Below are 14,387 nucleotides of genomic sequence, written 5' to 3'. Positions count from 1 at the left end.
TAATTCAATAAAAATTTAGTTTCTTCTAAAATACTAATTTATTATCCTCTTTTATCTTATTCTATACAACTTTTAAAAATTAATTTAATAATAACCCAAACTTATTATTTTGTTCCTAGATTAGATAACACTTAATTATTACTTCTACTTACATTCAATAGAGAGTAGTTTTATTATTGGGTTAAAAATATCACCGATTTTTTTCGTACAAATTCACTATTCTTCATTGCTTTAATATCAATTTTATGTTACATCAAATATAATTATTATTTTTCGTACTAATATTCAACTAAATAATAAAATAGCTTATACTAATAATAACTCAGTTCTTATGGTATTAAAAATTAGAATGCTTTTTCTAAAATTAGCCTTATTCTATAAATGAACAGAAAAGTTTCTAATAGAATATTCTTGATAAAGAAGAACAATGAAGTTTGTTTACGTAAGTACTAACCTTTCTTTCACATTCTCCAGCTGAAATTGACAAATTGTGGAGCTGCATTTAGGAAAAGGCAGGCAAAAACTTCATCCTGCAAAAAAAATTCATCCAAAATCCAAAGAAAGCACCTTAACTTACTATAGCAAGCAAAGATTTCGATCTTCAGAGTACAATTTACTGAATAAAGCAATCATAACACTTTCATGTACATACAGGAGTAAGGAGACTACAATATATGGAAGTACTTGATGACCAAGATTGGCAAAAATATAATGTTCCAGCATAAAGCAAAACAAGCGTAAACATTCATCATGAAATGAACTTGACGAATCCAGTAATATTGAACAACTACCAATCTCATATAAGTCATAAAGCGAAACATACATGCACTAGCTACATGATTAACAATCTACGCAATTTCCAGAATCATTGCTGATTAAAAACACAACAAGATAAAATTTTGCACCTAATTCAGTGGATCTGCTTCCTTTGTCCCTTATTTTCTTGGATACACATAATCAGGTAACTCATACAAGATTACAAGATTGGATCAATAAAAGTTAGCCAGTCTTTCTCATACTATTAGTAATAGCAAGTTAGTACAGCTCCACAAAATCTCACACTCTATTCGCATTAGTTAAATTGATTCAAAAATCAATGATAGGAAATTAGTCAAACAAACAATACCTAATTGTCACTTTACTTCGACATAAGAAGAAACCTCAGAAGAGCGACGAAGAAAGATCAGCACCAAACAATACCAATCTGAGCTGCTCACTTCAGTTTTATATTCGTATAGGTTCTAAACTTCATTCAGCATTTCAAGTATCAATACATTCAAGGGAATACTTTGAGACTTACAATGGCCGTCTGGTCGGATAACTGTGCTGCTGCTGAAATAAAGTTTGCTCATAGGGTCTACCTGAAGAAAAATGGACCACCAAAGATGGCACCGATTGACCATTTACAGTTGTCACATCCATTGGTTTTTCAGATGAACCTATGCAGAATATTTGAAGGGCATGCCAATCTCTGCAGAAAGTTTATTTTCTGCTAACAAGGGGCTCTCCGACCTTTCAGGCTCTTCGGAATGCAATATCTTAGTCTAATATATATAGTTTATACTTATATGCTCCCAGATAATTATAATCCAGAATCTAAAAGTAAACATATACAATCTTTTCTACTTCTTATATCACTGAATTTCAAGAATTTACAGTATGAGCTCCCACTAATTTAGGTTCTCAAAGGTAAGATTGCTGCAAGCTTAGCCCCATTTTCAACGAGACAGTTTCCAGAATTGAATTCACATCACAAGACAGAAGTGGTAACGCCTAACCACTAAGTTAACCAGCAATCTCAATTTCTAAGTTAATCGGCAATCTCAATTTCAAGAATTGATTATTTTTTTCCCTTCTACAAACTTGTTGGTTCTTCCAGTACCAGCACCAGCACCACATCCTGACTTTACCCTTTACAGAAAGTGAGGTTTCTGGATTCATAAGCCTCCATCAAACTTTTCTGTTTCCCCAGCAAGTACACCAGGATCCTCAATCCAATCTCCTGCAATGTTATTCCTTCCGTCCAAGTATATTGGATCATAATCATCTGTCATATTGGACTTACTTCCCAATGCCATCATTTGCCTAGAGAAGGTCAGGAGCTTTGTATCAGAAATACTGGCTTGATTACATTATTATAGATCAAGGGGAAAAAAATTGTTGCTTTTATAAGTTTACCTTTGCTGAAGATGCAGGTTATAGTGCACAAAAATAAGATCATTGAACCTCTCATTCTCCAATCTGTTTTTGTTGGAGTTTTTGCATTCATTCATAGTCCAAGACCTCCCAGATGTTGCTATGCTGCATGTCTGGCTTAAAATCCTAACAGCAAAGCGTTGGAGGTCAGGGTAGTCTGATGAATAGAGTAACCACCACGTAGCTGGATTTGACATTACATAAAAAGTTAAAAGTTGACCAGTGCATCACTGTGAGACCAAAAATCATTCAGAAATCTCGATTTCGCTGAGGTTTTCTAGCTACTTTAAGAAAATGAGTCAACTCACCTGGGAAGAGTGATTCTCTACCCCTTATTGCCACAGGGCGACTAAAATCTCCCACAGCATCCTCATAGAATGCTTTATGTCTCGTAATGTTATCTTGGGCTGCCAAATCATATTCTAGAGTCTCAATGCAGTCGAGTAAGCCCTTTTGAATTACATTATTGATAGAAAAGCTGGGGTTATAGTATGTGGATGGATTAAGATAATAAGCAGCAGCATGGAGGGGGCTATGGAGCTCAGTGCATACATTGTCAATGACTTCCAAGTATGGCTTATATTCGTACTCCTTGTTATCAAAAGCTGATATGATTTTTCTCTTTGCCTTTTCCATCGCATCAAATAGATAACCCATAGAGGGTCTATCTTCGCTATCCAATATGCCAAGAACTGCAATGAGAGGCTTTGAGACCTTCACGATTTTCATACAAGATATCCAAAACTGTAGATCCAACACTATTTCAGTTACATCGATGCCTGCTCTTTGCCTAGAGAAGGATGAATTCTCCCAATAATTACTAGTAAACATTTGATGAAGGGAGTCCCTGAAAAGGAGAATATTCTCTACTGTACAAAATTTCATTACAAATTCTGTCATGGCGGGCTGAATTATATCCCTTCCATCAGTTCTCTTTTTCAATAATTTAAGAAGCCATTCATTGTTATATATGAACTGACATATTCTTTTTGCCTTTGCCAGTACCTTTTTCACTTCATCCATATCAGCGAAGCACTTAAGCATCAGATCGATGCAATGGTTTGCACAAATACTTGAAAAGAAGGTCTTGTGCCTATTCATTAGTATCCTTCCTGCAGCTTTATATTGAGGTTCACTATCAGTCAAAAAATTTACAACATTATGAGGGCCGACATCTTGAATAATTTCATCAAACAAACAAACCAATTCTTCTGTGGTATTCTCAATGTCAGATGCATCAACTGACTTAAGAAAAACAGTGCCCTTTGGGCAATAGACATAGAAGTTTAGCATTGTTCGACCAGCTCTATCTCTCCACCTATCAACCATGATAGTGCAACCTGTACTTTCCCATGATCTTTGAAGTTCTTTACAAACTTGAGATACATCATATACACATCTCTTTAGTAATTTGCCTCGTAAAGAATGAAAAGATGGCATTTTGTACCCAGGCCCTGCTGCAGCTATTGCATTAGCCACTTTCTGGAAAAAAGATGAATTTGCTGCACTGAAAGGTATCCCCACATCATACATGAATTTTGCAATGGCAAGATCAGCTTGATCTATGCTTTCTTGAGAAGCAATTGAAAATCGTAATGCAGACTGAGGTCTCAGTGAAGCATTTAGAACATGCGTTTTATTTCTGACACTCTTACAAGAAGTACCTTCATCCTCCTCTCTTCTTCTTTTAGAAGAAGAATCTCCTGCAGAAGTTGCATTAGAAGTATCATCATTATACCCTTCTCTGCTACGCTCAATCGAACTTTTAGCACCCTCTGGTTCCTTCTGCTTTTTTAACCTCTCTAAAACCCTAAACCCCAGATGTTGTTGCATTTGTGCTTTTACATCTTCAGGTACACTCTCACATGGAGCTATATTACCTCTTTCTCCTGCTAAATGTTGCTTAAGACGAGAAATACCTCCTCCTAAGATTATCTTAAGGCAATATTTGCACTGTATCTTTTGTCGGTCCCCTTTTACCATCATTCCATGTGACCATCCAATGTCGGAGGCTCTACGAGGTGCAAAGGCCTTTAAATTTTGGAAACAATAAGCAATTGGCAAGTGAAAACAGGGTTATATAGGATAAATCATAAAACAAACTAAATGGACAACCGAGTAATAGAGCAGTGTCAACTCCGTACTCTCTCAGTCTTGCACGGAACGCTAGAAAAGGCGTCAAAGAACTCCCTTGTCCCAACCATTAAGTGTTGGTCTGCTGATTTAGGAGCTGCACCGTGACAAAAAATGAAGTAATTATGATAAATTGGAAACACGAACAAATCATGCATCATTATAATCTTGAATATATACAACAAATAACTGAAGCAATTAACAGAAGCCAAAAGACAGCTTCTGACTTCTGACCTCATCCATTATTTGATCTTTAACTTATGCATCAATCGAAAGAAAAATAACTCCTGTGGCATGACACAGTGTCTATGCTTCAAATATATTGAAATTTATAACAGTTGTTTTGAGAATGTCGAATTCAGCTTATAGGTACCTTCATAAAGCTGCACAAAATAAGACTATCCAAAATCCAAATAATTATTTTTCTCTCTGGGAAACTTTAGTATTTCAGATCACTGCTAACATAGTGAAAAATCCCATATGATGGTCCATCATTAATTACTTTATATTACTATTCAAGGACCATGAAACTTTGAAGATTATCAAGAGAAAAATGAGGCCTCACCAAAAGATCAAGGATAATTAGATAGTCAAACCATGAAGTCTAAGAAAGGCCCATCACTAGATAATATTCTAGGATCTGTAAAGATAATCTTAATAGATTTGATCATGGATGGACTTATGATATCTGTTTCTTTTCCTCAATTGTAATTGGCAATAAATTATTATGCTTGCTTTTGCAATTATGTTTTTTTACCACATAAACAAGTCAGCATATACGACCAAGAAAGCCTATAGAGAATATTGGACTATGGGATAAAAAAGAGAACTTTGTTGCATGTAAGAGATGCAGAAGGAAGAAAAGAAATTTCTAGATATTAAACCTAAAGGGTAATGGTGAGAGAATATTCTGCTTATTTTGTGGACTGGTATCATGTACATCTTTTAAGTTTTAACTATGTTAGGACATCTTGAATGTCTAACAAGTAATATGCTTATTACTATATTTGAGATATTGGTCACTGTTTTCTTATTCATTTATTTGACAAATGCTCTTTATGGCCCAAGTCTCATAATTCATTTTAGAATAAAGATAAAACAATGAACACTTTTACATTTTACCATTTAATCCCAATACTATCAAGATATCTTAATGCAAAATAGATTTGTGATAAAAGATAATGAGCATTGAAAAAGAATAAGTAAACTACTACTCAAAGGATCATAAACATAATAAATAAATGAAGCCTCTAAAACTACTAGTAAAAGATCTCATTAAGATTCTAGCATAGTGCAAAAAATGAAAAGAGAAGGAGAATAGTGAAGTATTGATGTCCATACAGTGAACCTTTGCTTTGTGAAGTGCCAGAAGTTCTTGTCTAGCATTTGTTTCATCTGGATCTGATGCCTCTGACTCCAGATTATCATTCAAAGGCTGTCGCAATACAAGAGATCCAACTTTCGTCCTTCTCTGTTTCTTCTCATTTGCTTTCCTCGGCTTTGACATGGCCAGATGCTTCTTTATCGTCTCCCTTACTTCCTTGGGGACAGCCTCACAGCCTTTAATCTCCCCTCTTTTGCTAGCTAAATGCTTCTTAAATCGTGTAATACCCCCAATCATTGTGCGGTGGCAATAGTTACACTGCACATGGTGTCTTTGGCCCCCAATCATTGTACCATGCTGCCATCCTATGTCCAACTGACGAGGCATTGAGGATACCCAAATCTCAAGTTAGTTATCCAGGTGTTGATAATAGCAACCTGTAGAACAGCAATTTAGCATATAGCAGGCAAAGGGACAAGGATGTTAGCACCTTAATCTTGCGGGAAAAAAAACATGGAAGCATATTAAAATCAAAGGCGCCACTTTAGCTATCAAAGATTCAAAATAATTGAAAAGCCTCTTATTTTGATTGAAAAAACTTTTTATTACTTAACTTACTTAGCATCTCGAAAAAGGCATCTAAACTCGAAATGCTCAAAAATGACATACTAGCTTTTCTCAGCATTTGTTTCTATAATTGTATCTTAAAACTACCATTCTCTGTTAGAGTGATTGGTGAATTATCATAGTATCAGAGCAGTGAGTTATCCTAGTGTCAGAGCAGAAGGTCCTCACATCAAATCTATCTATCATTTAAAATATAAAACCTCTATCCATTTAATCCAAGTCCACCTTGAACCCAATCCAAGTAACACGTGCCTTGATACATCAAAACTCAACAATAATAACCCAGTAAGTTTAAGCTCAATAGTGTATATCTCAATCTTTTCCACTTTCTATGTTACTCCACGCCAACAAATCCCTTATCCTAAAATTGCACGACGATAAGATCATCAACTATCTCAACAAATTAGGAATAGAAGGAGATCACTTTCAAAGAATCCACCAAACGCAGGGTTCAATTACTCCCTTTTGGCCTCTTTGGTTTTCAAAACTAAAGAACAAATGCTTAATTGAAATGCTAAAAGCATAGTATCTTATCTCCTCGAAGAATACCTATTCCTCACCGTCGGATCGGGCGGCCGATTTGGTTGGTAGCGTTTCTGGCGAAGCGTTCAATTTGAGGGGAAACGGCCGGTTCCGATACGTTGATTTGAGGAGGGGGTTGGTTTAACGCGACGAGAGGGAGTGGGAGAGAGATGGAAGCCGCGGATCGTAACGGAAGATGAGGTGTCGCACTCGGGATGGGGTGCCGTTTCGTATCGGGGGATTCCCGTGATTTGGTCAAAAGCGACAGTGTGGGGTGGGGAGGGAGCGGAGCGGAGCGGCACTGCTACAATGACGCTGGAGACGCAGGCAGGCACTTTGCGTGTCGTCTTGTTCTATGTCGTGTGACATTGTAACCGATATTTAGCTTTGTAACGTTATTTCGAGTTTATATTAATGGTGTGTTACATAATAGTGTTGAATAGTGGGATTTCTTCTTCTTATAATTCACATAGAGCTTAATTAAGTACAAAAATACCTACTGTGTTCTTACGTGGTACATTTTTACTTGTTACTACTACTAACAACCGTCATTTTTTATGTATTACTATTCTACCTCGAAAGATATTTTAATCATAAAAATAAAAAGAGAAAGAGAAATCGAGAACAATTTCACTGACAGTGTACACGTAGGTAGGAAATAGTATGCATATGTATGCACGTCAACGTTCTAACTTTAGTCTTTAGAGCATACCCATCAGATGCCTTTCAGAGCATACCCATCAGATGCCTATCCAATGTCCAAACTGAGATACTGGACTTATCCATCCTTCAATATTTTATTGTCTTTACAATCAATTCTAGTAAAGTCAGTTCGCACATTTCCTAATCAAGAGGGTCGTGAATTCGACTCTAACTCTAAATAATATTATGAAATATTATTTAGTAGTTTTGTGGTTTGATTCAATTCGGTTGATAGTTCGGTAGTGCGATTAGTTTGGAAGAGCAGCTCGACAGTTTAAAATAGATCTCGACGATGTTTGATTTGAAATAATTGTTCGACGTCGTATATAATTTAAAGCCTATACTAGATAGCTAAAAACTTAGTGGAGCATAAATAACTATATCTAAAAAGAGTTATCTTTTATTCAGCCCATATGACATTTCGGCTCATAAATTATCAACAAAAAAAAACATTTTATCGTCCTTTTCCTGTTGTTTTCTAGGTAGCTCATCATTCTGCCAAATTTATTTGTAGGAAAAGAAATTGCTGCTGCAGCTAAATTTCAAATACGGGAATACTCTGGGCAGTAGTTGCAGTCTTAAGCTTACGTAAAGCAGATTCTAACAAGAATTTGAACATGTTAGGTATCCAATAGCCTAATTTTTTATAAGGACATGGCATGATACAAGTAACTGTGAATACAACTTAATTTCATCCAAATAAACATCTTTAGATATAAATAGCAAGAATTATCCTCAAACTTAATAGTATTTAAAAACAATTAACTCCAAGTCACAGCATAATCATAAGATGGCTAGAAACATCGAAGTGACACTGCATAATAAAATTTTCATTCATGAAGAAAAGAGTACCGGGATCTTTCATGCCAAGAAAGAAAAATAAATTGTGGAATGCCCTTTCTATTGGCAGAGCTGCTCAACTGCTGCCACAATCTGTGGTGGCTGCACCACAGTCCAATCCTCCAGAGTTCCTGCATATGGTGTTGGCACATCCTGCGATGACAGGCACATGATCGGAGCATCCAAGTAGTCCCAGAAGTTGTCGATGATCGCTGACCTCAGGCTGGCGCCAATTCCACCAGTTCGCATGCACTCCTCCACTATCAGCACGCGATGCGTCTTCTTGATTGAGTTCCCTATGGTGTAGAGATCAAATGGCTTCAGAGACCTGATATCAATAACCTCAGGGTCGTAACCCTTGTTCACCAATGTCTTGGCAGCCTGCATAACATGATATCTCATGCGTGAATATGTGAGGATGGTTACGTGCTCCCCAGGACGAACCATTTCCGCTTCCTCCAAACAGAGCACGTATTCTTCATCAGGAATCCTCTCCTTCAGATTATACAAAAGGACGTGTTCAAAAAGCACTACAGGATTCTCACTCCTTATGGCAGCTTTCATCAGTCCCTTGGCATTGTAAGGGGTTGAGCAGGCAACCATTTGCAGTCCTGGAATCGACTGGAAGTATGATTCCAGACGTTGGGAGTGCTCTGCTCCTAACTGCCGACCTACACCTCCAGGCCCTCGGATAACTATTGGGATCTTGAACTGACCGCCAGAAGTGTAGTGAAGCATGCCACAATTGTTTGATATCTGATTGAAAGCCAGCAGGAGAAAACCCATGTTCATTCCTTCAACAACTGGCCTTAATCCCATCATTGCAGCACCAATTCCCATTCCTGTGAAGGAGTTCTCAGCAATGGGAGTGTCAAGAACCCTGAGATCTCCATACTTTGTGGCCAAACCTTTGGTTACCTTGTACGAGCCTCCATAGTGACCAACATCTTCACCCATGACACAGACTCTAGGATCACGGTCCATCTCTTCTTCCAGTCCCTCACGAAGTGCCTCAAACAACAAGAGCTCATGGCTGGGTATGAAAGGTATAGATGCAATTAGAAGTTGAAACATGACCACAGCATATAGCATGTAAAGACAAAAGAATAGAGCATTTTATTATAATGATTAGACAGTGATAAATAATAATAGCATCATGTAGTAGAGTCTGACATTAAATTTTCAAAATAAACAGGGAGCGACAACCATATCTACAACTTCACATCTCTTCTTTTTTTCATTTCTTGTGGAACTATATGTAATTCACATCTGGCTCTAAAACAATATCACTTTTCACATGTTGAGCTGATTACAAATCAATTAACAAATTCTACTTGTTAATAAATCCACATGAGAAAGTGAGAAACTAAACCAACAGATGTAGAGGAATTGAGCAGACTAAGAAATGTGATAAATAGTTAACTTCAAACCAATACTAATGAACTAATACTGAAGTGCCACACCGACTCTAATCGTTATAAAGTCTTATAGCCAATTGTTAGACCAAGATGAGGGAACTTAATCACAACTTCACAGATTCTTTGGGACTAAGCCCCACAGCTGACTTACAACATATGCTTTACTATTGAATAAGAAAAGTCTAAAAGTATTGCACTGGATACGCAAACACAACTTTATGACATGCTCCTAGAACGACATTACAAAAATTGAAGAAAGATTACAACATTTTGCTCAAATAGAACTGTATCACATTCTCCATACAAAACTACTAAAGTACAATTTCAAATAGGAAAACATAAAAAAAAGGCAGGAATGGAAAAAGTAAATACTGGTCAGGTAGTTCCATAATGATTAGGAAAGGTCTAAGAAGGAAGAGCATGTTGTTTCCTGACATAAAGGACTAAGTAAAAGTACCATTTTGTTCCTTGATTTACGCATTAATATTGAATTAACCGAGTACGTGTGTCATATAACCTCTCCCTTCCTAAGATCACCATGATGGAAGTATCTCGCCGCAATTGTTTAGACTGCCTGAGCTTTCCACGAGAATATCTCACTTAGATAACGGTCAGGTCCAGGACCCATAAATTTCATAGGGAAGATAAAATGAGAATTTTATCCACATTAGACAGCTTAGAACGGGATAATAAGATTGCATGGGATGTCAATCAAATTGGCCTAATTATTGGAGTCTCTTGGATTAAAAAATATGGAGAAATTGATGATAAAAGAATCACAGAAAAATTAGATAATGGCTACTTCCTAGTACATAAATCACAACTAAGCCATCGTTACCTCAAGATAGTTGGGTATTCCGAATCTAATCGATTAATAGGTAATCAATATCTCAATTTTAAATTTGGGTTGAGAGAGGGAGAGAGACTTCAGTGCATGTAGAACATCTTAGACTAGGAGATCTCTTGACTCATGGGATCTTTCAAGTGCAATTCAAAGGGACAAAGTGGAAATTGGGAAAAAGGTAGTACTAAGATATCATGAAACCAGCAGATTCTTCCTCAGATTGTATTTTTCATGAACATAGAACTAAAGAAAGCAATGTCTAGCTGGACAAAACAATAAGAGGAGCATAAAGGAAGATTAATGTTTATACGAAATGAAGCAATTCTTGAAGATATAACATTACCCCTAATCCCGGATAACATGGTACAATTTTATAGTACATTCATGAATGATGCAATATACTTTTGGTGCATCAAAAAGAGTCATGGCAATCATCATTGTTCTAAACTGTGATTAATCTAACTGCATTTGCGCTGTTAATGTGGTTCCCTAGCTGCTCCAGCTTGGGGCCTGGCGACGCTTATAAGCGATTGGCCAAACAACATATACACAATTGGCCATTTATGGCCAAATGCTAATATCATAAAGTAGGCATAACATGCCAATTACTAACTATATTAACACTAGTCATTAAAAAGCATGTCCAGTCTGGTGCAGACATCACTTTCAGATACGTGTACTCATGTAGACAAAGGAGGGCACAGTGGCGCTTTGGTCGATGAGTCAAGAGGGAGAGACTTCGATGTTGAGGGTATTTTAATTTTTTTTTCCTGTTATGAGTATTTTAGTCTGTCATTTTACCATTTGCCTATATAAAATCTTGTTATCTTATTATTTGAGGTTAATAAATATTTTAAGATATTGATATTATCTACTCTCTTTTGTTGGCAAATTCCAACACCCCAAGGGTGGATTCCACAGATTTGTCATTTGTTTCGTTTCATGTACCATTGTTCCTTTATTTATTTCAGATCCAACCGAAATAGGCCTTCTTTGATTAATATATTATTTATAGTATTTAATTCATATATTATCACATGAAATAATATCTACATGAAATCCGGTTTGATTTGTATATAATATGTATATTATATATGTTAAGTTCTTACTCTTCCTGTTCTTTGGAAAGATCGAACACATGATATGATGTTCCGCATCACAATCTCTATGTTTCTTATTTTGATTGTATACTATTTCATAATCTACCTAACAGCTTCCTACGTTAACAAGCTTGGTTCTTGCACTACTTCTCTTTTCTTTCTTTACAGGTTTACATTCTTTAAGTTGTGGACATGTTTTCCTCATTCTAATACAGCTATTGCACCAGCTTACGTGGTACCTCCACTGCCAACATATAGCAGTATCTTTTCAAATATTGACAACTAGAAGTACTGTACAGCCAATGCAAAATGATCATGTAAAAAACTTAATTGTGCGTAAGTACAAATTTTTAAACCTCGAGATCTTAAAACTCTAATAAGCCACTATGAAGGAAATGACAAAAACAAAGGCCAAGTCCACAATTTTAACAAGCAAATTTGAAAAATAAAGAAGTGAAAAGGCAAGCAGCTCTGCAGGCATTGAGTACGAAACAAAAGCTTACCCGGATTTGGAGGGTGTTGAACTCGCAGGTGCTTCAGCTTTTGCCTACGTAAACAGATTAAAATTCAAACTCAGTAGATGGACTAAATAAGGAGAGGAGAACCGCTCGAATACATTAAGAAGCATAAACAATAAACTCTAGTTCCATTAGCATCAAAAGAATTTGATTGCATGAAGGGGCTCGAATCTAACCGCAACCGCATTCGCGATCAGATTTCCTCCTCGAGGACTCGCAGAAAACCCACCGGAGATCCTTCCGTCGGATCTGACAACCAAAATACCTCCTTTCCTTCCTGAAAAAGAACAGAAGGCGAACAGAGAACCTTAGATCCATTCCAGCAAAGCTAAACGAAAGCAGGTAATCGCGATCATAACATCCGATTCCACCGAGATCCGGGGATAGGAACAGAACCTGCGGGCGATCTGATAAGAGATCCGGGGCGGGACTTCCCGGAAGTGATGAGATTGGATAGAGACGAAACAAGTGCCGCCATTTGCAGAGCCGCTGCCATCCTCGAAGCTGCACGAGATCGAGAGATGGATATCGAGAGATCGAGAGAGAGAGAGAGGTGCGGATTTATATAGAGGAAGAGGGTTAGGGGTTGGAAGAGCGTTGGGGTTTGGCGGAAACAACGATGTTGGAAGGTTGGAGAGCGCTTTTAATCCACTTGTTCCTCTCTCACAGCATAGTTTGCATCGACGGGTGGGGGCAGTCTTTTTGTTTTCCTCTTTTTTTATTTCTTTTTTTTTTTCAGATCACCACCTGATGTTTAGTCTTATTGCAAAATACCTCTTTCTTTTAAACTGTTTGCGAGTGAATTACTCTACTTTTCCGGTCATATTTGCAAAAGGAACGAGAAGGAAAAAATTAAAAAATAGAGCAGAAATTACATTTCAACCCCTACGCTGTTAAGCCTAAATTCATTTCACTCCCAATAGTTGTATATATCAGTCCCTCTTGTGATCTAGACTAAAATGTAAATTACTACCTTTTCTATCCTATTTGACCAAACACAAACTATTTTTACGTTTGTAAAATAATACTTTCTATAATAAAAATATATATCATTAAATATTTTTGTTATCTGAAATTTTATTTATTTTATTTTAAATATATTAAAAAATTTATTCGGTCATGTATAATTTTGTTTCTAATAAATATCTTCAAATTTAACATAATATTTAACCAAATATAATTTCCCAAATCTTTTGGAGAGCAAAAATAATAATGATAGACTAACTAATCCAAACATAATTCCGAAGAAAGCGTAAAGCTATCACCCAATTATATCGTAGATGGGGAAGATTAATATCCCTCTATATAGGAGATCACGGGGTCGACTCAGGGCAGACCCAATGGGAAAAATTGAACCTGATGCAAGCTTAGAGCATTGGGTTGGTGGCATTTGGCTCGAAGGAATGGTCGTGTTGCGCGACAACTTAGAGCTTTAATTAGGCATCTTTATGAACCGGCACGGTATAACAATGAGCTTGTCTATGGCTCAATTAAAAGAAAAGAGTCTAAACGTCGTTGAATTAAGAGATGACTAACTTTTTGTCTCGTCTATGTCTAACCCAGTAGCTCTTAAATGATAGGAAGAAAAGGGTAGATTACCCATGGGCCAAAATTGGGCTTGGGCTTGAAGTCTAAGCCCATGTAGACATGCCAATGTGGTTATTAATATTGATTAAAAAAAGGCAAAATAGTATATAACGTTTAGAAGCATTCAAAGTCCTAAACCATCTCCATAGCGTTGTTTCATTCATATAAATTACCCTCATAAGTTGGTCAATTCTTCTGAAAACTTAAGCTAATAAAGAGGGACAATTTTAATCCTTTAACTTTTAAGGTCTATAATGAAGACATCAGACTCACACTTTTCAGCTTAGATTTCACATTAACTCACAAATTTTCCAGAAGGCAAGTTAAAATTTGCTCTTCCGTGGTTTAAGCTTTTTAGATTAACAACGCATATAATTAAATCAATGAGATTCGTTGACGTTAATATTGTTTACTATAAACAAGTTAAATGAGCAAAACATCTCTATCATCTTCAAACCACACGATCTACTTATGCCACTATGACTAAATAATTCACATCAGTCATTAATTAGTAGGTCACTAGTTTTGTTACTAGGTTTTTATATTTACTAGGTTTTTATATAACTGCTCCTTAAA

General features: G+C 36.5%; 2 protein-coding genes across 6 annotated transcripts; both read right to left on the bottom strand.

Annotated features, from left to right (window-relative positions):
* Positions 1-1,609: 1,609 nt before the first annotated feature.
* Positions 1,610-7,159, bottom strand: LOC140759661 (uncharacterized). 5 transcript variants are annotated; one of them, XM_073096276.1, is made up of 6 exons: positions 6,830-7,159; positions 5,671-6,090; positions 4,341-4,426; positions 2,505-4,227; positions 2,179-2,380; positions 1,610-2,085 (listed from the first exon to the last, which is right to left on the bottom strand). In XM_073096276.1, the coding sequence occupies exons 2-6, from the start codon at positions 6,038-6,040 to the stop codon at positions 1,938-1,940; spliced, it is 2,529 nt and encodes an 842-aa protein (XP_072952377.1). In that variant the 5' UTR covers positions 6,041-6,090; positions 6,830-7,159; the 3' UTR covers positions 1,610-1,937. The 5 variants fall into 5 exon arrangements, with proteins under 5 accessions (XP_072952377.1, XP_072952378.1, XP_072952379.1 ...); XM_073096277.1 differs by having other exon boundaries at positions 6,841-7,159; XM_073096278.1 differs by having other exon boundaries at positions 5,671-6,028; positions 6,841-7,159.
* A 1,074-nt stretch (positions 7,160-8,233) lies between these two features.
* LOC140759251 (pyruvate dehydrogenase E1 component subunit beta) lies at positions 8,234-12,876 on the bottom strand. Its single transcript, XM_073095760.1, has 4 exons — positions 12,621-12,876; positions 12,401-12,501; positions 12,210-12,253; positions 8,234-9,377 (listed from the first exon to the last, which is right to left on the bottom strand). Exons 1-4 carry the CDS (start codon positions 12,718-12,720, stop codon positions 8,405-8,407), a joined length of 1,218 nt encoding a protein of 405 aa, XP_072951861.1. The 5' UTR covers positions 12,721-12,876; the 3' UTR covers positions 8,234-8,404.
* Positions 12,877-14,387: the final 1,511 nt, after the last annotated feature.

This window comes from Typha angustifolia, chromosome 4, assembly GCF_048772165.1.
Source record: "Typha angustifolia cultivar Huaian chromosome 4, ASM4877216v1, whole genome shotgun sequence".
NCBI classification, from domain to species: domain Eukaryota; kingdom Viridiplantae; phylum Streptophyta; class Magnoliopsida; order Poales; family Typhaceae; genus Typha; species Typha angustifolia.
Note: the sequence above shows the minus strand (reverse complement) of the source record. Positions and strands in the feature narration are given on the sequence as shown.

Excerpts from the sequence above, each read along its gene's own strand:
- LOC140759661 (XM_073096276.1), bottom strand. The coding sequence starts at position 6,040 with ATGCCTCGTCAGTTGGACATAGGATGGCAGCATGGTACAATGATTGGG. Across the intron at positions 4,427-5,670 it reads TCACAAAGCAAAGGTTCACT|CTCCTAAATCAGCAGACCAA; the intron begins GTATGGACATCA and ends GTCACGGTGCAG. Across the intron at positions 2,086-2,178 it reads AACCTGCATCTTCAGCAAAG|GCAAATGATGGCATTGGGAA; the intron begins GTAAACTTATAA and ends GACCTTCTCTAG.
- LOC140759251 (XM_073095760.1), bottom strand. The coding sequence starts at position 12,720 with ATGGCAGCGGCTCTGCAAATGGCGGCACTTGTTTCGTCTCTATCCAAT. Across the intron at positions 12,502-12,620 it reads TCTTATCAGATCGCCCGCAG|GAAGGAAAGGAGGTATTTTG; the intron begins GTTCTGTTCCTA and ends GTTCTTTTTCAG. Across the intron at positions 9,378-12,209 it reads TCAACACCCTCCAAATCCGG|CCATGAGCTCTTGTTGTTTG; the intron begins GTAAGCTTTTGT and ends TTTCATACCCAG.